At 38.7% G+C, this 22120-nt stretch overlaps 1 protein-coding gene across 1 annotated transcript in view; it reads right to left on the bottom strand.

The window, feature by feature from the left end:
• The window catches only part of SLC9C2 (solute carrier family 9 member C2 (putative)), a 98542-nt gene that overhangs the window by 45202 nt on the left and 31220 nt on the right, over positions 1-22120 (bottom strand). The window contains exons 10-12 of the mRNA XM_059413937.1: positions 16002-16083; positions 12521-12687; positions 11801-11905 (exon numbers count right to left, since the gene is read on the bottom strand). Coding sequence (XP_059269920.1) covers positions 11801-11905; positions 12521-12687; positions 16002-16083 — 354 coding nt within the window. The remainder of the gene's footprint in view (positions 1-11800; positions 11906-12520; positions 12688-16001; positions 16084-22120) is intronic.

The following is a 22120-nucleotide window of genomic DNA, read 5'->3' as shown; positions in this document are numbered from 1 at the left end:
TCTTGTTTGGATAGGTGTCTGTCTTCTGCCCATTTTTTAAAAAAGCTTTTATTTATTTATTTGACAGAGAGAGACACAGAGAGAGGAAAAACAAGCAGGGGGAGTGGGAGAGGAAGAAGCAGGCTTCCCACCAAGCAGGAAGCCTGACATGGGCCTCAAACCCAGGACCCTGGGATCATGACCTGAAACAAAGGCAGATGCTTAACGACTAAGCCACCTAGGCGCCCTTCTGCCCATTTTTTAATTGGATTATTTGTTTTTTGGGGTGCTGAGTTTTATAAGTTCTTTATATTGGGGCACCTGGGTGGCTCAGTGGGTTAATCCTCTGCCTTCGGCTCAGGTCATGATCTCAGGATCCTGGGATCGAGCCCTACGTTGTGCTCTCTGCTCAGAGAGCACACCCCTGTGTGCTGCTCTGCCTACTTGTGATCTCTGTCAAATAAATAAATAAAATCTTAAAAAAAATGTTCTTTATATATCTTGGATATTAACCCTTTATCAGATATGTCATTTGCAATATATCTTCTTCCATTGTGTAGGTTGTCATTATAGTTTTGATTAGCATTTCCCTGATGATTAGTTGAGTACCTTACATGTGGTTGACCACATGTCTTCTTTGGGAAAATGTCTATTCAAGTTCTCTGCCTACTTTTAATCAGATTATTTGTGTGTTTTTTTTTCTATTGACTTTTATGAGTTTCTTTCATTTTTTGGATATTAACCTCTTACCTGACATATGGTTTGCAAATAATTTCTCCCATGCTATAGGTTGCCTTATCATTTTGTTGACTATATTACTGTCCAGGAGCTTTTTTAGTTGCAGTTGCTTCTGTTCCTTGTGTCTTTGGAAATATATTTTAAAAATTGGTTGTCAAGACCAATGTCAAGTACCTTTTTCTTTACGTTTTCTTCTAAGAGTTTTATGGTTTCAGTCTTATATCTAAATCTTTAATCCATTTTGAGTTAATTTTGTAAGTAGTGTAAGAGAGAGTTTCAATTTTTTTCTTTTGGATGTGAATATCTAGTTTTCCCACAATTATTGAAAACACTATCTTTTCCTCATTGATATTTTTCACTCTCCTGTCAAATATTAGTTGACCACACATGCATGGGTTTATTTTGGGGTCTCAACTCTGCTCTGTTGGTCTGTGTGTCTGTTTTTATGCCAGTGCTATACTGTTTTGGTTACTACAGCTTTGTAGTATAATTTGAAATCAGGAAGTGTGATGCCTCTAGCTTTGTTCTTTCTCAAAATTGTTTTGGCTTTTCAGGTTCTTTTGTGATTTCATACACATTTTTGGATTGTTTATTCCATTTTTGTGAAAAGGGCCATTGGCATTTTGATAGAGATTGCATTGAATCTATAATGGCTTTAGGTAATATGGACATTTTAATAATAATGTTTCTGATCCATGAACATATCTTTCCACTTATTTGTGTCTTTTTCAGTAATTTTCATCAGTGTCACATAGTTTTCAGCCTATAGATCTTTCACCCCCTTGGTTAAATTTATTTCTAAGTATTTTATTGGTTTCGATGCTATGTATATGGGATTATTTTCTTTAATTCTTTATCACAGAATGCATTGTTAATATACTTAAGTACAACTGATACATGTATGTTGGTTTTGTATTCTGCAACTTTACTGAATTCGTTAATTAGTTTTAAGAGTTTTTTGGTGGACTCCTTAGGCTTTTCTCTTTTTTTAAGATTTTATTCATTTATTTGAGAGAGAGAGAGAGAAAATGAGAGAGCATGAGTTGGGGGAGGGGCTAACAGAGAGGGGGAAGCAGACTCCCTGCTGAGTAGGGAGCTCCCTTCTGGGGTCCAAACCCAGGATACTGTGATCCTGGCTTGAGCTAAAGGCAGCCATTTAATCAACTGAGCCACCCAGGCGCCCCCTAGGGTTTTCTAGATATAAGACCATGTCATTTGCAAACAGTTTTATTCCTTCCTTTCTATTGCTCTGACTAGAACATTTAGTACTATGTTGAAAAGGAGTGGTAAGAGTGGACATCCTTGTCTTGTTTGTCATCTTGGAAAAAAGCTTTCAACTTTTCACCACTGAGTATAATATTAGCTGTGGGTTTGTTGCATATGGTCTTCATTATACTGAGGTATATTTCTTCTGTACACAATTTGCTGAGAGTTTTTATCATGAAAGGGTGTGGAATTTTTTCTGCATCTATTGAGAAAATCATATTATTTTTATCCTTCATTCTACCAATGTGGTATGTGACTGATTGTAAGAGTCTCATGCTTTACCAACTGAGTTAGCCAGGAGCCCTTTTTTAACTGATTTTATAGATATTAAACCACCCTTGCATCTCAGGGATAAATCCCATTTTATCATGGTTCATAATCCTTTTTTTTTTCTTTTTTAAAGATTTTATTTATTTGACAGAGAGAGATCGATCACAAGTAGGCAGAGAGGCAGGTGGGGGTGGGGGGATGGAAGCAGGCTCCTTGCTGAACAGAGAACCCGATGCAGGGGTCCATCCCAGGACCACGACCTGGGCCGAAAGCAAAGGCTTAACCCACTAACCCACCCAGATGCCCCGGTTCATAATCCTTTTAATGTGCTGTTGAATTTCATTTGCTAGTATTGTGTTGAGAATTTTTGCATCTGTATTTTTCAAGGGTATTGACTTTTATCTTTTCTTGTAGTGTCCTTATTTGAGTTTGGGAGTGTTCCCTTCTTTCAATATTTTGAAAGACTTTGAGAAGGGATTGGCATAAATTTCTTCTTTAAACCGTTTGGTAGGGGGGGTGCCTGGGTGGCTCAGCGGGTTAAGTGTCCAACTCTTGATTTTGGCTCAGGTCATGATCTCAGGGTCATGTATATTGTGTATATATATACATTTTCTTTATCCATTCATCAGTTGATGGACATTGGGACTCTTTCCATAATTTGGCTATTGTGGACATTGGTGCTATAAATACTGGGGGGCATGTACCCCTTCAAATCAGCATTTTTGTATTCTTTGGGTAAATACCTAGTAATTCAATTGCTGGGTCATAGGGTAGTTCTATTTTTAACTTTGTGAGGAACTTCCATACTGTTTTCCAGATGACTGTACCAGTTTGCAGTCCCACCAATTGTGCAAAAGAGTTCCTCTTCCTCCACATCCTCACCAACATCTGTTGTTTTCTGAGTTGTTAATTTTTAGTCTTTCTGAAAGGTGTGAGGTAGGATCTCATTGTGATTTTGATTTGTATTTCCCTGATGATGTGGGAAGTTGAGCATTTTTTCACGTGTCTGTTAGCCATCTATATGTCTTCTTTGGAGAGATGTCTGTTCACCTCTTCTGCCCATTTCTTAACTGGATCATTTATTGGGGAGGGTGTTGATTTTGATAAATTCTTTATTTTTTAAAAAGATTTTATTGATTTATTTGTCAGAGAGAGGGAGTGAGATTGTGAGCACAAGCAGGGAGAGCAGCAGACAGTGGGAGAAGCAGACTCCCTGCTAAGCAAGGAGGCTGATGCAGGACTCGATTCCAGGACACTGGGATCATGACCTGAGCCAAAGGCAGATGCCTTAACTGACTGAGCCACCCAGGTGTCCCGATTTTGATGAATTCTTTATAGATTTTGTATACTAACCCTTTATAAGATATGTCATTTGCAAATGTCTCCTTCCATTCTGTCAGTTGCCTTTTAGTTTTGTTGTTTATTTCCTTCACTGTGCAGAAACATTTTATCTTGATGAAGTCCTAATAGTTCATTTTTGCTTTTGTTTCCCTTGCTTCTGATGATGTGTCTAGTAAGAAGTTGCTACAGCCAAAGTCAAAGAGATTTCTGCTTGTGTTCACCTTTAGGATCTTGATAGTTTCTTGTCTCACATTTAGGTCTTTCATCCATTTTTGGATGAAGTTATTTTTGAATATGGTGTAAAAAAGTGGCCCAGTTTTGTTCTTTTGCATGTTGCTGTCCAGTTTTCCCCAAACCACTTGTTGAAGATACTGTATTTTCTCCACTGGATATTCTTTGCTGCTTTGTCAAAGATTGGCTAACCACAGAGTCGTGGGTCCATTTCTGGGTTCAGTATTCTGTTCTATTGCTCTATGTGCCTGTTTTGTGCCAGTACCATACTGTCTTGATGATTACAGCTTTGTAACAGAGCTTGAAGTCTGGGATTGTGATGCCTCCAGCTTTGCTTTTCTTTCTCAACATTATTTTGGCTATCTGGAGCCTTTTGTAGTCCCATAAAAATTTTAGGTTTGTTTGTTTTACTTCTGTGAAAAATGCTAGTGTTATTTTGATTGGGATTGCACTGAATATGTAGATTGCTTTGGGCGGGAGAGACATTTTAACAATGTTCTTCCAATCCATGAGCATGGAATGCTTTTCCATTTCTTTGTGTCTTCCTCAATTTCTTTCATAACTTTTCTATAGTTTTCAGAGTACAGATCTTTCCCCTCTTTGGTTTGGTTTATTCCTAGGTATCTTACCATTTTTTTGTGCAGTTGTAAATGGGATTGATTTCTCCTTCTGCTATTTCATTATTTGTGTATAGAAAGACAACAGATTTCTGTACATTGATTTTATAGCCTGTGACTTTGCTGAATTCATGTAACCCTTTTAGCAATTCTTTGGTGGAGACTTTCAGGTTTTCTACATAGAGTTTCATGTCATCTGGAAAGTCTGAAAGTTTGAAAGTTTGACTTCTTCCTTGCCAATTTGGGTGACTTTTTTTTTTTTTTTTTTTTTGTCTGATTGCTGAGGCAAGGACTTCCAGTACTATGTTGAGCAACAGTGGTGAGAGAGGACATTCCTGTCGTGTTCCTGACCTTAGGGTAAAAGCTCTCAGTTTTTCCTCATTAAGTATGATATTAGCTGTGGGTCTTCTGTATATGGCCTTTATGATGTTGAGGTATATTCCTTCTATCCTTACTTTCTTCAGGGTTTTTTTTTATCAAGAAAGGATGCTGTAGGGGCATCTGGGTGGCTCAATCAGTTAAGCATCTGCCTTCAGGTCAGGTCATGATCTCAGAGTCTTGGTATTGAGCCCCACGTCTGGCTCTCTGCTCAGTGGGGAGCCTGCTGCTTCCTCTCCTTCTGCTGTCCCCCCATCCCTGCTTGTGCTCTCTCACTCTCAAACAAATAAATAAATTTTTTTTAAAAAAAGAAGAAAGGGCACCTAGGTGACTCAGTCATTAAGTGTCCAGGGTCCTGGGATCCAGCCCTGCATCCAGCTCCATTTGGTGGGACCTGCTCTTCCCTCTCCCACTCCCCCTGCTTGCGTTCCCTCTCTTGCTGTCTCTCTCGCTGACAAATAAATAAATTAAAAAATAAATAAAAACAAAAATGGAAGTATGCTGTATTTTGTCAAATGTTTTTTCCTGCATCTATTAAGAGGATCGTGGGAGGTTTTTGTTATTAATTCAATCTCCTTACTCATTATTGGTCAGCTGAGATTTTCTACTTTTTTTATGATTCAGTCTTAGTAGACTCTAAATTTCTAGGAATTTATCTATTTCATCCAGGTTATCTAGTTCTTTGGTTTACAACTCTTCATAGTAACCTCTTACAATCATTTGTATTTCCGTGATGTCAGTTTGTATAGTCTCTACTTTTTTATAATTTTTTTTAAAGATTTTATTTATTTGACAGACAGAGATCACAAGTAGGCAGAGAGGCAGGCAGAGAGAGAGGAGGAAGCAGGCTCCCTGGTGAGCAGGAAGCCCGATGTGGGGCTCAATCCCAAAACCCTGGGATCATGATCTGAGCCAAAGGCAGAGGCTTTAACCCACTGAGCCACCCAGGCACCCCTACTTTTTTATAATTTTGAGTTCTCATTCTTTATTGATTATTCTAGTTAAGTTTTGGCAATTTTGCTTATACTTCCAAAAGCCAACTCTTAGTTTCATTAATTTTTTCCCATTATCTTTCTAGTTTTTATTTCATTTATTTATACTTGAAGATTAATTATTTCCTTTTCTCTATTAACTTTAGCCCCACAAAAATGGGCCCAAAGAACAAATTGTTATTTTTCCTAATTTCTTGATGTGTGATGTTAGGTTATTTCAGGTCTTCCTTTTTTCTTAATGTAGGCATTTATCACTATAATTTTCCCTCTTAAAACTGCATTTCAAGCATCCTGTAAGTTTTGATAAATTGTGTTTTCATTTCCATTTGTTAAGATATTTTCTAACTTCCCTTTTGATTTCTTCCTTGAGCCATTGGTTGTTCAGGAGTGTGCTGTCTAATTTCTATGCATTTGTGAATTTTTCAGTTTTCTTCCTGTTATTGATTTCTCTCTATTTTTACCATTGATTTCTAGTTTTATGCCATCTTTATAATGATATAAACAAAACGATTTTTTAAAAGATTTTATTTATTTATTTGACAGAGAGAGATCACAAATAGGCAGAGAGGCAGGCAGAGAGAGAGGAGGAACAGGCTCCCTGCTGAGCAGAGAGCCTGATGTGCGACTCAATCCCAGGACCCTGAGATCATGATCTGAGCCAAAGGCAGAGGCTTAAGCCACTGAGCCACCCAGGCACCCCAAGAAAAAGATTTTTGATATAATTTCAACCTTCTTAGATTTGATAAGGCTTGCTTTGTGACCCACCATATGATCTATCATGGAGAATGTCCCATGTGAACTTGAGAAGAATATGTATTTTGGTGTGTTGAATGGAATGTTCTATATATGTCTGTCAGTCTATTTGATCTGTGTTATTCAGATCCACTGTTTCCCTGTTAATTTTCTGTTCGTATTATCTAGCCAGTGTTGAAAGTGGGATGTTGAAGTCCTTTACTATAATTTTATTGCTATCTATTTCTCCAGAATCTTCAGTTTTGTTAATATTTGTTTGAAATATTTAGATACTCCAGTGGTAGGATATATATTTACAGATGTTATATCTTCTTGATATATTTGTACCTCTACCACTGTATAGTGACCTTCTTGTCTCTTATGACCAATTTTGTCTTAAAGTCCGTTTTAACTGATGTAACTATAGGCACTCCTGCTCTCTTTTGGTTACCATTTGCATGGAATCTTTTTTCCAAACCTTCACTTTCAGCCTATATATGTCCTTAAACCTTAAGTGAGTCTCTTGTAGGCAGTGTATTGTTGGATCTGTTTTGTTTTTTTTTAAAGATTTTATTTATTTATTTGACAGAGAAAAAGATCACAAGTAGGCAGAGAGGCAGGCAGAGAGAGAGGGAAGCAGGCTCCCTGCTGAGCAGAGAGCCCAATGCGGGGCTCGATCCCAGGACCCTGAGATCATGACCTGAGCCGAAAGCAGAGGCTTAACCCATTGAGCCACCCAGGTGCCCGGATCTGGGTTTTTTAAATCCATTCATCCATTCTGTATTTTGTTTGGAGAATTTAAGCATTTGCATTTAAAATAATTATTGATAGATAAGGACTTTTCTTGCCATTCTGTTCATTGCTTTCTGTTTCTTTAGTTCCTTTGTTCCCCATTAACATCCATTGTGATTTATTTTTTGTAGTAGTATGCTTTAATTTCTTTCTCTTTATCTTTCATCTACTGTATGTTTTTTCTTTGTGATTACCATGAGGCTTCTATAAAACATCTTATAAATACAAGTATTATATATAAATATATATATATAAGTATTATATATACATATATATAAGTATTATATATAAATATAATATAAATTATATATAAGTATTATATATAAATATAAGTATAAATATAAGTATTCTTGTGTCAACCACCCAGCAAAATTCAGGAGAAAAATCACACCTTTTAGGTGCCACTAATAGTAAAGATTAAAGTTACCTTCTAAGACTACTGCCTAAACTTACTTCCTCGATGCTGACAAGGTTGTTTACCCATGTTTATAAATGTTGTTTCCAAACTCCACTGCACTTAGCATATTTTCTCAAGTTTTGCAATTGTAAGGATGCTAGTCACTACAGAAAAACAAGGAATTCATGCTACTTATTTCTGGAGGTAATATTCATCTACCCACCAGCTTCTTTTCCAGGAAATAGGAAAATCATCCACCCATAACTTGTGGGTAGATAAAGCACATGAACTCTGAAGCTAGATTCTAAAGGGTAGAGGGGCAATGGCCAGGCTTTCCTTATTCCGAGGACCACTAAGGCTGTTGATAGATATCTCCATTTTGTAGGCTTTCTTGATAGCCCTGGGAAGACACCCCCTATAAGAGAAGGTATGTCCCAGACTTCAGTATCTCCACCTATAGTATCTCCAGCCCTGCCCATCCAGGAAAAGGTGTGGCTCAAGAAAATTATCATTTACTTTTATGCTATTATGATGGAATTTTTAAATTAAATTTTTTTTTTGAATGTCTACTCGGTTTCAAGCCCCATGCCAAGGCACTGCAGATAAACTTTAAGGAGTTCATAGCCAAGAGGAGGAAGGGGAAAATTAGACACAGAGACTTGTGAAACAGGGTGGAGATGTAAGAGGATAAAAATAACTACAGGGCACTAATTAAAACTTGATATGGGGTGGGGTCAGAAAAAATTTCCTGAAAGAGATGACAACTCAACTGAGTTTTAAAGATGAGCATAATTATCCAAATGAGAAATGGAGGTCGGGGGAGCAAAGTGGAGAAGGAGGTGAGCAGAGAGGGGCATCATCAGTGCACACACAGAGATGAGAAACAGCATGGTGAGTGCGTAAAGGAAGGACAAGTTGTGGGGCAGAGAATGGTGATGGAACACCATGAGAAATGGGTAGAGGTCAGATTACAAAAGACCCTGTACTTATATATAGACTTGATCTCATAGATAAACTCTTCCTGGAAGATAATAAGCTAATCCTGTGAGACACTACTAGAATTAACCACAACCGCCACCACTACCCCCGTCATAAATGTGCTATGTGAGGAAGTGGGGGTGGGAATATTCAATATTCCCTTTTAGAGGGTCTTGATGCATATCAGTATGTTAAAAATTCTGAGATATTCTACTAGAAGGGGTTCCATAAGAAACCATTTAACTTCTTTTAAACTATCATTTCCCCAAAAAATTTGAGCATGGAAACTTCTTTTGTTGTTATGCAATTACTATTAACATTCTGTAGGGCAAGTGTTCTTTAGAACTCACTTTGGAAAATGCTGTAGGACCTGAGGAGCCATTTGAGGCAGGAAGGTGGTATAGTCTCTTTGTCTTTTAGAGAAGTCACTGTGATTTGATAATGGAAATACTGGAGGTAGGAAGACCAGTTGAAGGTTATTATTTAGGAAAGAGGTTATAATGTCCTAAATTAATAGACAAAAGAATGGAAAGGGGGATATTTGATAAATATTTAGAAGGTAAGATTGATAGAGCTTGGAAAAAGAAGGAGAAATCCGGTTGACCTGAGGGATCACAGGGGTAATGAGCCCATTCACTGAAACTAGGAATACAAGAGCAGGTTTTAGATGATGAGTTCAGGGGGATTTAGGTACCATTGATAAGTCTAAGAGATATCTAGCCACTTGAATTTATGAGTCTAAAGGCATGGTACTGAGAGTTTTGGAAGGAAGAATACAGATTTGAGGAGCATCCATGGATAGCATTAAAACTGTGAGTGCAGCTGAGAAGAAGGATGGAGAGATTGTAAGGTAAAAATGATGGGGGGAAGCATTCAAGAAAATATATATGTAGTTATATAATACGTAACAAACAAAATATGGTCACAAAATCTTTGCATCTCTTACCAATTGAGAGGTTGGGTCTACTTTTTTAATTAACAGGGCCCTATTTACAAGTCTGGTAGTAGGGTCCCAACTCTTGATTGCACGTCTCAGTTCATTTTTATGTGATATCTCATGCTTCAGAGGCAAGCCAGTTTCCTCACATGATAATCACAGGTTGGTATTCAGAGTAGAAGAAAGTGGAAATTGTAAACCTTCTTGAAGCACAGGCTCCAGAACATTCCCAAAGTCACTTCAGAAACATTTTACGGGTCAAAACAAGACACAAGAACAGCCCAAATTCAATGAGTTAGGAGTAGCAGGGAGGGATATAGGCACCACCTCTTAATGGAGGCTCTACAAATAAATCGTGACCATACTACACTGCTCTGGGTAAGAAACTTTCAAATTCTGAGAACATTTTAAATTAAGCTTAGAAATGCTTAAAAAAGGGAAAATATAGTATTATTAATTTATTTTGTATTAAGGAGAAATACGTTCTTCAACAGAAAAAATAAAAGAGAGGAAGGAATTTATAGGTTAAAGAGACTTAAAGGGCATATCCATTAATTACAATGTAACTGTAATTTTACAAATACAAATACAGATTCAATTTGAAAGTATAAACTGTGAGGGGCGCCTAGGTGCCTCAGTTGGTAAAGGATCCAACTCTTGATTTTGGCTCAGGATCGTGATGTCAGGGTCATGATCTCAGGGTTGTGAAATCAAGCCCCAAGCTGGGCTCCATGCTCAGTGGGGAGTCTACAAGAGATTCTCTCTCTCCCTCTCCATTTGTCCCTCCCTCCTCTTGTGCTCACTCTCTCTAAAAAATAAATAAATAAATCTTTAAATATATGTATGTAATACGCATTGATCACATTAACAAGACAATTGGAAACTTGATCATTGACTCGATATTTGATTAAGGAACTATTATTAATTTCTAGGTACAATATTAATATTTTACTATGTTTTTTAGAAGGCTTTAAAATTTTGAGATACATACTGAAGTATTTACAGATGAAATAATATGATATCTGAGACTTGTATTAAATTAATATGGAAAGTAGAGTAGTGAATGAGGCTGCTGATGAGGCAGGGTTAGTCATCTTGGTTTTTAAGGCTGGATGATGGGTACATAGGGACTTATTCTAGTATTATATCTACTTTTGTATATGTTGGAAATTCTTCATTGTAAGTTTTAAAATAAAATTTTAAAAAATGGACTCTGGGCATAATGAATATATGGGCATATTTTTGTGTATTTGTAATATTGAATAAAATGTGTTCTATTAGACCATAATCCCAATTTAAAATGTGCAATTTGATAAGTTGATTTAAACTTGATTTTACCTAGTAATCATATTTTTAATATGTTATATAATATGTAATTATTTTAAATTATGTTATATAATATGTAATTATTTTTATTTTTAATATGTCATATAATTTTTAATGTTATATTTAATTATATACAAATATATTTATTTAAAATATAGTCTTCCTTATATTAAAACATTTAATCTTATTTTAAGAGAATTTTTGATTCATTGGTTTTGTTTTAATGTATTAGATTTGCAAGAGTTAAAAAAGCACTTAAGAGAATTTTATATAAAAGAAACTCAAATACATTAAATTTATAAAAGTAGTTTCAGATATTTGAAGATGTTCAGTTAGATAAGTACATAAAGGGCACCAAAGATTATTCAAAGTCCCCTCAAAAGCCAACTGCTAAAAATTACTAGACTTAGAAACAGAATAATAAAGATAGGTGACTTGAATTTAAAGCTTAAGACATTTATTGTTATTTTTTAACTTTAATAAAGCAAACAAATTTTAATAACAATAGGCTATCAAAAGGTGAAAACTTTTTTCCCCCAGCCACCTGAAAGCCTTATTTAAGAAATAGGAGCATTATTTAAGAAATAAGAATTAAAAATAAATAAATAGGGCGCCTGGGTGGCTCAGTGGGTTAAGCCGCTGTCTTCGGCTCAGGTCATGATCTCAGGGTCCTGGGATCGAGTCCTGCATCGGGCTCACTGCTCAGCAGGGAGCCTGCTTCCCTTCCTCTCTCTCTACCTGCCTCTCCCTCTACTTGTGATTTCTCTCTGTCAAATAAATAAATAAAATCTTTAAATAAATAAATAATAGATTATATGAACTGTACCATTTGGATTATAGCGACATGCAATCTGGCTTCTTCTATTAAAACTTCTTCTGTTGGGGACTCCTCCTCCTCTTTGTTATCAGATGAAACATAATAAGGATCAGACTAAGTTTAAAAATATAATTAGATTAAATTAAAAGTAAGCTAAAATATATAGGAGCTGCCAAACACTTCACTCAACCAAGATTCAAATAACTCAGATTAGAACTGCTATCATGAAGGGATATGTGTAACTGGGTTCACCTTCTGTATGAAAAATGTGGCTTTTAACTGTGGTAAAGTAACAATTCATTGGGGAGATTTGCAAGTCAGATTTTCCCCCAAACCTACCTACGCTTGACTGCTCTCTAAGAAACCTGTGTTCTTTGCTTTTTATAATAACATGAGGACAGATCGCTCAGCTCCTCAAATGGTTGGAAACACGGGCTTGCCAGAGGCCATTCATAGTTAGTAAATCAACCAGTGTGTAAAAATTCCAATTCTCCTCTATTTGACAAATAAACCTAGATAACTAAGACCTTCTCTTTAGAGAAAATTCAAAGTCTTTTCACCAAGATAGCAAAGCTATACTCCCCACCCCCCCCACCCCCTTTCCCCCCCAGCCCCTCCCCCATGCTCAGTTTTCTGACATTTCATTTGCAGGATCAAATTTCTTTATAAGAGAGGCAGACCCAGGAGAGAAGAAGGACTATTTTTTTTTTTTGCCAGGTATCAACTCACAGGAAAGTTGTATTCAATCTTTGTTTTTTCTTCTACTAAGGTCCAATTAACATTTGTCAACATTTTTTCTGTTTTGAATAGTGTGATTGTGTTCTGTATTATCTCTTGAATGTGCTTAATGGCATTTTGCATGGCCATTTGCCTTGGGAGGGAAATAGCACACAAACCTGTGACCAAAAAAAAAAAAAAAGCAAGTGTCTTAATAGAATACAGTGAAGACTGTAAGAAGAGGCAAAGTCCTGCAACGTAGAGTGAAATCTTGTTGCCGTAGTGAATCACATGCACAGCCAAACCATAGTGTTTAGAGCAAGGACAAACTTTGGTCCAAAGTCTTCCAGAAAATTACCCAGCTATCTGTTTCTTCTGGCTACAGAGCTCAACTTACCTGACTCAGCTGCTAAGGAATGCTTTATTAGTTTCCTTCCATTCCCGTTACTGAGAGATGTGACTTGTGACTTCAAGGTCCCTAATCAGTATTTCTCAAAGTATAAGAAAGCACTCATATCTTCTTCAGGTAGGAAGGCTACCTATTAATCTGTGCAAATTCCCTGGCCCACCTCATTCCTAGAGAATCAGACTGGTCTTGGAATTTGTAACTGAACAATTCTCTGACTGACTCTTATAAAAATTTTAAAATTAAAAAAATTTTAAATAAAAAGGTCACCGCAATAGAGACCCCTCAAATTTAGTATATCTGTTTCCTGGCCAGCAAATTTACATGCTCCAAAAATTGTAGCCATTTATATTTTCTTGAGGTATGAATTTGATGTTACAGCTATGAGGCTCACTCACTGAAAAGAAGAATTAATTTTTTTTTGAAGATTCTATTTATTCATTCCACAGAGAGAGAGAGAGAGCACAAGCGGGGCAAGTGGCAGGCAGAGGGAGAGGGAGAAGCAGACTCCCCACTGAACCAGGAGACTGATGCAGGGCTTGATCCCAGGACCCCAAAATCATGACCTGAGCCAAAGGTAGATGCTTAACCGAAAGAGCCACCCAGGTGCCCCCCAAAAGAATTTAATTAGTGAGTAAACTTGGTCTGCTCACATGGAATTACATCTCGATAAAATTGTTTTCTCTTCATAAGTGCGCATGAACGGTCTCATAGTTAAAATAAGTTCTAAATGTTTAGCTCAACTTTACTATATTCTCTGTGGGACACTGTGTGTAATGATGGTATTTGAAATTTTCAGGATTCCCAAGGTCTGGAAACATATCCCTCTTGATTCATTATGGTCCAGAGCAAACATGCATTTGACTGTAGGCTGAAGTTAGAAGTTGTCAGCTTTAGATTCAAAATTCCCATGACTGAGACCACACGAGAAAAAATTTTTCTCTTTTTGGGGGGAAACATGAGTGTATGTGGACCACTTGGTGGCACCAATACATTTGAGTGAACTCCCTGTGTTTAGATGATCCTGGAAGTGTATGAGGAGGGAACCTCTTAAAGCCTTAGACTAGATGGAAGCAGTTAGTTTGAAACTTCTACTGATAAAACTCAACTCTGTCAAGTATTAAATGTGTGCTATGTAGTATTTCTAGAAAGAATGAGTATGGATTCTGAGGGGAGAAAGACCGTTATCATACTCTTCTGTTTTATAATGAAAATTTTTGAGGTTTAACTACTATAATAAAAAAAATCTGGAGGTGGGGCGGAGGTGCCTGGGAGCTCAGTTGGTTAAGCATCCAATTCTTGATTTTAGCTCAGGTTATGATCTCAAGATCTTGAGATGGAGCCCCACACAGGCTCTGTGCTGAGTGTGAAGCCTCCTTGGGATTCTCTCTCCCTTTGCCTCTCACACACACACACTCTCTCTCTCTCTCCCCAAAATAAATAAATAAATAATAAATAAATAATAAAATTTTTACAAATTTTCTAAGGGAGGAAAAAGAGAAGAAAAAACATTACCATGACAGCCTTGAAGTGTCAGAATAAGAGGAATCACAGGAAAGAAGCATGGGAGAAATCCAGATGTTACATCCTAACCAAAGAGAATGGAGTGGGTCTGGACCCCTGGGAGTCAAAGGAATTGGTGGGAAGGGAGGTGTGAGAAAGCCTTCAAAGATCAAATTAACTTTCCTCATGCTCCGGTGTGGGCTTTTGCTGACAAAGCATAACTTTCTACTGAGAATGAGAACAAATCCGTAACTGGGGGGAAAGGAGAGCTACCAAAAGTCTGCCCAATTTACTAGTTCAGTTGACATATTGGGACCCTTGGGTTTGAGGTGGGCAGTAACAGGAAGTTCTGCTAGAGTTTTTGTGGGGTTCAGTTTTACAAAAGGACGTGACTGAAAAGACAGAAGCGGAGGTGATGTTTGTCACGGGTAGGATAGGGTGAATTCCCGAGGCTATTTCCTTGACTAGAAGAGCTCTCCTTCAACACCATCCTTCCATTGCCTCTCATTAGTTCCAGGCTTTCCAAGACACTTCCTGAGGACTAGTTTTGTTTATCGAGGAAATTGATATTTAGAGGTAAATACCATGAATAATGTTCACAATTATTTCAGACCTAGAAATAAATCATCTTATTATAAATTAATAAATTGATTTTCTGCTTTATCCATATTTTCCTGTGAGTGCAGCATATGTGAATCTCCAGCACTTTGATCAATTCTACACTGAAAAAATCAAACACCACCATAGCTAAGACCAGGCCATGGGATACTGAATGATACTAAGGCCCTATTCTAAGACTTGGTGTAATCCCACCTCACCTTCTCCATCCCCAGTTGACCATACTGCCACCAATTATCTTACCCTAGATTTCTCTATTGGCCATGTATCTCTGTGTGATTTAATCATATTTATGCATTTTACTACCAATGGCCTCAAATGTCTTCTGGAAATAAGCCACTGTGGCACAGTCTACTGATTGTCTCCCAATATCCATTTTCCCCTTCTTCTTTTACCAACCGAATTTCCAAGTTTTGGCTAAGCACATGGTCAGCCAGATAGGGATAATATTTCACAGATTCTATTACCTATGAATGACTATGTGACCTAATTTTGGCCAATGGAATGTGAGTGGTAGTGATGCATACAATTTCTAGATTCTGCCCTTAAAAGGAAACAGCTTACCCTCCATTGTCACCTATCTCCTCATTTCCCCTGTCTACTCAGATGGATTGAAGATATAGTGGTAGTGAGCCAACTTCTACCCTGCAGACAAGAACAACAACCCGGGGGAATGGAGGAGAAACAAAAAAGAAGCAGAACTACCCCCACTCTTTTGGACATTTAGGTAGGGGGTGGGGGGAGAAAGTCCTCTATCTTGTTTGAGCCACGGTGAATGTGGTTTCTGTTGAACTGGCTGAACCAATACCCCCAATTAATACAGCATCAATAAGTAATAAGTGAATGAAAATGAATGATTTCATAGTCAATTCCTTGAACTTCATAAGAAATGTCCTCATGTCCCCCAACAATAATCTATTTGCGTTATCTTCCCCAGTTAATTAATGAAAGACAGATTTACTTTACCTAATGTCCTGGCTGAATGAGTCATCATGTACGAATTTATTCCCATAGTCAATAGTGATATTACCTGTACATACAATATAAACTAAAAAACAAAACACACAAGTCGTTAGAACCAAAAAATGAATAAGTTCTCCAAAGGGCATCATTGTTCAACTAACCAACATCAACAAAATTCTATCTTAATCCACATTTATTAATCCTACTTCTGAGAAGTAAATTGAGGCAAAAGTGTTGTTTTATAGACACTGTTTGAATATAAGACACTGGAGCAGAAATTAGTTTTCAATGTGAATAAGAGAAGAGTTTATAATCTCTGGGAGGGATAAGAACACTGACGGAAGAGCTCTCCACCATTGCTGCTTGCCGCAGCAGCCTTGCAAAGCCAGCAAGGTGGTAGGCATCACAGACACAGCTCTGGAGCCTGCAGGGCCGGGGGGTGAGGGGGACCCAGCAACTGCAGGCAGTGGTGACACAGCAGGGAGGGGAAAGGGTGTCTGCCACCAGCATTTACTACAGCTGCTCAGGAGGCTCTGAAGGAACCTGCAGGAACCATGGTGGGGTCTGGAGAGGCACCATGCAGAAGCAAACATACAATCACTTTCGCAGGTCTTAGCTCTGCCCCTATTAGCCATGTAATTTGGAGTCAGTTAACTTAACCATTCTGAGCCTCAGTGCCCTTCACTGGAAACTGGAGCTAACAGTAGTATGTCTTTTGGAGAGTGTTTCCCAAATTTGACTAACAACACTAAAAACCTGAAGTACATCTAAAAGATACCGACTTCCAGGTTTCTTCCCTGAAGATTCTGATTGTGCAGTAGTGAGTGGCGCTAAAGGGATTGGTGTAACATCAGAGAGATTTGGGAAATACTGTAAATGATATTCCAATGTTAGCATTCCATTGACTTGGCTTTAGGCTGATTCCTTGCACAAAAGGTAATTGAAGGAGCTCAGACGTTTGTTATGATACTTTTTCTTTGGGGCATGAAAGGATCCTAAATCTCTACAAAACCACTGGTTAGTTTGAACTCCAAATTCCCACATGATAACTACAGATAAGAAGTGCAGATCCTCAGGAAAGTCTGTAAGGAATATAATACTCCATTTAAAAAAGAACTTCTTCCTTTAGGAGTTAGGGCACCCGAGTTCTTCCCCTAACATGCTATTCTCTTTGTTTTGATGTCTCTACAGGCAAGATGGAGAGGGAGATAACTGATCCCCCAAAGAAATTTTTAAAATATTGTTCTGCCGGAGTCTTCTGGAACAGGAGGCAAAATGACAAAGAGAAAACCCTGAGCTGGAAATCAGCCAATATCAAAAAACCCTGTACATCTACCTGTAGATTAAAGTTCCTTGGGAGGTGGGCAGGTGTTCTTAATTCACATTATTCGAGTGCCTTTTCTCCCTCCAGCAGCAGGTTTGGAATTCATCTGACTGGGAGGTGGTTGGGGATGTCCTGGGGATTTCTAGCAACTTTTATCAACTTCTCCAGTTAGCTCCCACCATTGTCACAAATGAAGAGGGGCCCTAACACTGTCAGCAGATGCACTGGGCTCTTTGGATCTTCCCTAGAGTCTCGGTACCACAGATACTGCCACCATCAGATTGCCCAGAAATCCACCAGCTAGCCTATGGAGAAAAGGTTTTGAGGGAGAGTAATATTTATTGAGCATTTGCTAAGTGGCAGGTATTTTACTAAGTATCATCTCAATCTTCAAATGGAAATTGAGGTTCTACAAATCTGGGAAACTTGCCCAAGGTCAGCCAGCCTGTGATGGTTGAACCAGGATTCGATCTCAAATCTATCTGATTCCCACACCATTAACCACTACTTGACTGTTGGTCCCTTTCATACTGTCAAAACAAACTTTCCTCTGAAAGTTTCTTTCTACTTAAAAGAACGCATTTTTCAAATCTAATTTTTAAAATGGTTAACTTTGGTGGTGCCTGGGTGGATCAGTCGGTTAAACTGTTGCCTTTGGCTCAGGTCATGATCCCAGGGTCCTGGGATCGAGTCCCACATCGGGCTTCCTGCTCAGTGGAGAGTCTGCTTCTCCCTCTCCCTCTGCCTGCCACTCTGCCTACTTGGGCTCTGTCAAATAAATAAATAAATAATCTTTTAAAAATTGGTTAACTTTGGGAGAAGGAAGAGAAGATGGTAAAGGAGTAGGAGGACCCTCGGCTCATCTTGTCCCCATAAACACAACTAGATAACTATCAAATCATTTATCTAAATACCCCCAGAAACCAACCTGAAGACTGACAGAACAAACTCCACAACTAAAGGAAGAGAAGAAACCACATCAAGGAAGGTAGGAAGTACAGAGAGGTGGTTTGTGGAAGAAACAGATGGCAAGTGCTGTGGAAGGAAGAGAGTCCTGGTCATGGAGAAAGGTGAGAGGGAGAGAGAGGCACACAGGGGAATGCACAAGGAGAACATTTGCCTAAAGGCACTGGCTGGGAAAACAAGAGGGGTTGGCTTTTGTGAGTTTTTGCAACCAGTGGGACTTAGAGACAAGTTTTAAAGGCCAGCCAGCTTGGCTGGGATAGAGCCCTGAGGAACCTGCCCTACTCCTGGAGAGAAGGCAGACAAATAACCTGGGGGCAGGTGGCATGGAAATAGCATCTGAAGAATGCCTGGGGCACACAGCAGGGAGAAAATTCACTCTTCTTGGAGCGTGTACCTGAGAGGTAGGATTCTCACCTCTCTCTGGAGACAAAGGAGCCAGCAGGTGCCATTTCCCTCCCTTGCCCTCAGCATAAACACACAGTCACCTTCAGGAGGCCGCACAGTGCCCACAGGGGCTGCCTAAGATGCTTACACAAAGTCCTACCCCCCCCACCCACCGGCGTTCTCTGGAACACCTGCCCTCTGTCAGGCTTGCCTCTGTCCCAACATGGCCAGCCCCTTCCCCAGAAGGCCAGCAGAAATCCCTGCCCATACCATATCTCCTGACCAGAGTTCTGCTGGACTTCAGTTCTAGTAGAAGTAGTATCAGGTCTCTTTTAACAAGCAGACCAGAGCACACCTAGTTAAAACTCACCACACTCTGGCCAAGGACCCAACAGTGCCCACTGCAGGGCAAGGAGAGTCTCTGCTGACACCTGGCCTGAGGATACAGCGGTCAAACACAACAGCAGAGTGCACACAGCAGGCCTCAGACACTCTCTGAAGTGCCAGGCCCTAAACACTCTATGACCTTTTCTTCATAAAGCCCTTACTTTCAGGAGCAGGAAGCATAACTGGCTCTTCTAACATGGAGAAGAAAGCAGAGACTTAGACAAAATGTCCAGATGGAGACAAATGTCCAGAATCCGTCCCACATGAAAGAACAAGATAAGGTCACAGTCAGAGATCTAAGCAAAACAGATATAAGTAATATTCCTGATAGAGAATTTAAAGATTTTATTTATTTATTTGACAGACAGAGATCACAAGCAGACAGAAAGGCAGGCAGAGAAAGAGAGAGGAGGAAGTAGCCTCTCCACTGAGCAGAGAGCCTGATGTGGGGCTTGATCCCAGGACCCTAGGATCATGACCTGAGCTGAAGGCAGAGGCTTTAACCCACTGAGCCACCCAGGTGCCACCCTGATAGAGAATTTAAGGTAACAATCATAAAGATACTCACTGGGCTTGAAAAAGAATAGAAGGTTTTGAGGAGACTCTTACCACAGAGATAATAGAATTAAAAAAGTATCTCTCAGAAATGAAAAATGCAGTAATTGAGATTGGAAACAGGCTTGATGCAATGAACACAAGGCTGAAAGAAGCAGAGGAATAAATATGTGATATAGAAGAAAAAATAATGGAAAACAAGGAAGCAGAACAAAAGAGAGAAAGAATTATGTAACATGAGTATGGACTCAGGGAATTGAGTGACTCTGTCAAAAGCAATAACAATCACATTATAGAAGAAAGGGGCAGCAGACAATTTATTTGAAAAAATAATAGCAGAAAACTTCCCTAATCTGGGGAAAGAAACAAACATCCCAAAACAAGAGACACAGAGAACTCCCATCAAAATCAAGCAAAGCAAGCCAACATTAAGACATATTATAATTAAATTTGTAAAATATAATAAAAAAATCCCCAACTATTAAAGCAGCAAGACAAAAGAAGTCCTTAGCTTACAAGGGAAGACCCATAAGGCTGGCTATAGATTTCTCAACAAAAACACGGCAAGCCAGAAGGGAGTGGCATGACATATTTAAAGCGCTGAATGGGAAAAATCTGTAGCCAAGAATATTCTATCCAGCAAGGCTATCATCCAGAAGAGAAGGAGAGAAAAAGAGTTTCCCTTACAAAAACTAAAGGATGGGACTCCTGGGTGGCTCAGTCAGTTAAGTGGCTGTCTTCAACTCAGGTCATGGTCCCAGCATCCTCAGATCGAGTCCTGCATGGGGCTCCTTGCTCAGAAGAGATCCTGCTTCTCCCTCTGCCTGTCATTCTCCCTGCTTATGCTCTCTCCCTCTCTCTCTCTGACAAATAAATAAACAAAATCTTAAAGAAAATAAAAACCCAAAACAAACAAACAAAAAACTAAAGGAGTTTGTGACCACAAAACCAGTCCTGCAAGAAATACTAATGGGGTATCTTTGAGTGTGGAAAGACCAAAAGTGACAAAGACAAGAAAGGAACAGAGAACGTCTCCAGAAACAATGACAAAGCAAGTAATAAAATGGCACTAAGTACATATCTATCAATAATTACTCTGAATGTAAATGGACTAAATGTTCCAATCTAAAGACATAGGGTATTGGAATGGATAAAAAAAAACAAGAACCATCTATATGTTGGCTACAAGAGACTCATTTTAGATCTAAAGTCACCTGCAGATCCAAAGTGAGGGAGTAGAGAAACATTTATCATGCAAATGGATGTAAAAAAAAAAAAAAAAAAAAAAAGGCCAGAGTAGTGCTATCACTAGCCAAAGCCCTTAAAGATGTTCCTCTGGAGATGCCCTGCTTTCTTGTTGTTGTTTTGTTTGTTTTTTGTTTTTTGGTGACCTTGTCAAAAGTCACCAGACCAAGATGGTAGAACTTTTGGACTTGCCTTACCAAGGCCTGCAAAGGTGAGATCCTCCTAGTATCCATCTTTTGAGGCTTTCTAGAAGATTTTAGGTGAAGAAAGCCACTTGAGATTTTATACTCTTCTGTCTTTTTTTTTTTTTTAAGACTCTTCTGTCTTGCCTCCTATATTCTCAAAACTATTACCTCATGCAAGCTTCTGTGCTTGCATTGCCCTCTGAATCTAAAACTAACTTTTCTCAAACGGATTAAAAAATATTTATAAAATAATCTCCAAAATCTTCGGAAGGAAGCAGAAGGAATCTTCTTCTAAGCTATCAGGGCTTTTCCTCTCAGTCTCTGAAAATACCTGGGGTTCCTTCCTACCCTGGGATGAGGAGAAGAGCCTTTAATAAACTTGATAGGAAACGCTGAGTAGGGAGCTGTGAGGACAATCACTTTAAAACTGCCTGCATCTATGGTGAAGAGAGGAAGAGCTGCCACTGCTGATTAGGATTATGAATGGGGGAATCCTTTTGAACTTTCTAGGCAACAATGGATTTCACAGGCCATTATTTCTATAACACTTAAAACCTTATTAATTATCCCACAAAGAAAGCACTCTGGTGACTCAGAGGTTAGGAGTTGGCCCAGTTGGGGGGTGGAGGGTTAGAAGGATACAGGCAGGAAGCTTGTAGGGCTGTAGGGAAAGGGTGAGATGTTCTGAGACCTGGGACCAACTTCATTCTGGGCTTGCCTGTGTGTTCAGTTTGGCTTTGGGCTGGATTCTGGGGAGAGATGGGCTTGCTATTCAGGGAGGCATGAAGTTCTGCCTTAGACTAAATGATGTTTATAGTGGTGGCTCTTTTCTACTCCTATGCTGTGCTGAAGTGATGGAGACTGGGCTGTGTTACAAATAAATAAATTTATCTTGTTTTTGTTAAAAAATATATATGGACAAGCTAGACTTTAAAATAAAGTCTATAACAAGAGATGAAAAATGGCACTCCATCATAATAAAGGAGGGCAAGTGATATGATGAGCACTGGGTATTACACGCAACTAATGAATCATTGAACATTACATCAAAAACTAATGATGTATTATATGTTTGC

The sequence above is a fragment of the Mustela nigripes genome, chromosome 10, assembly GCF_022355385.1.
Source record: "Mustela nigripes isolate SB6536 chromosome 10, MUSNIG.SB6536, whole genome shotgun sequence".
Taxonomy (NCBI): domain Eukaryota; kingdom Metazoa; phylum Chordata; class Mammalia; order Carnivora; family Mustelidae; genus Mustela; species Mustela nigripes.
Note: the sequence above shows the minus strand (reverse complement) of the source record. Positions and strands in the feature narration are given on the sequence as shown.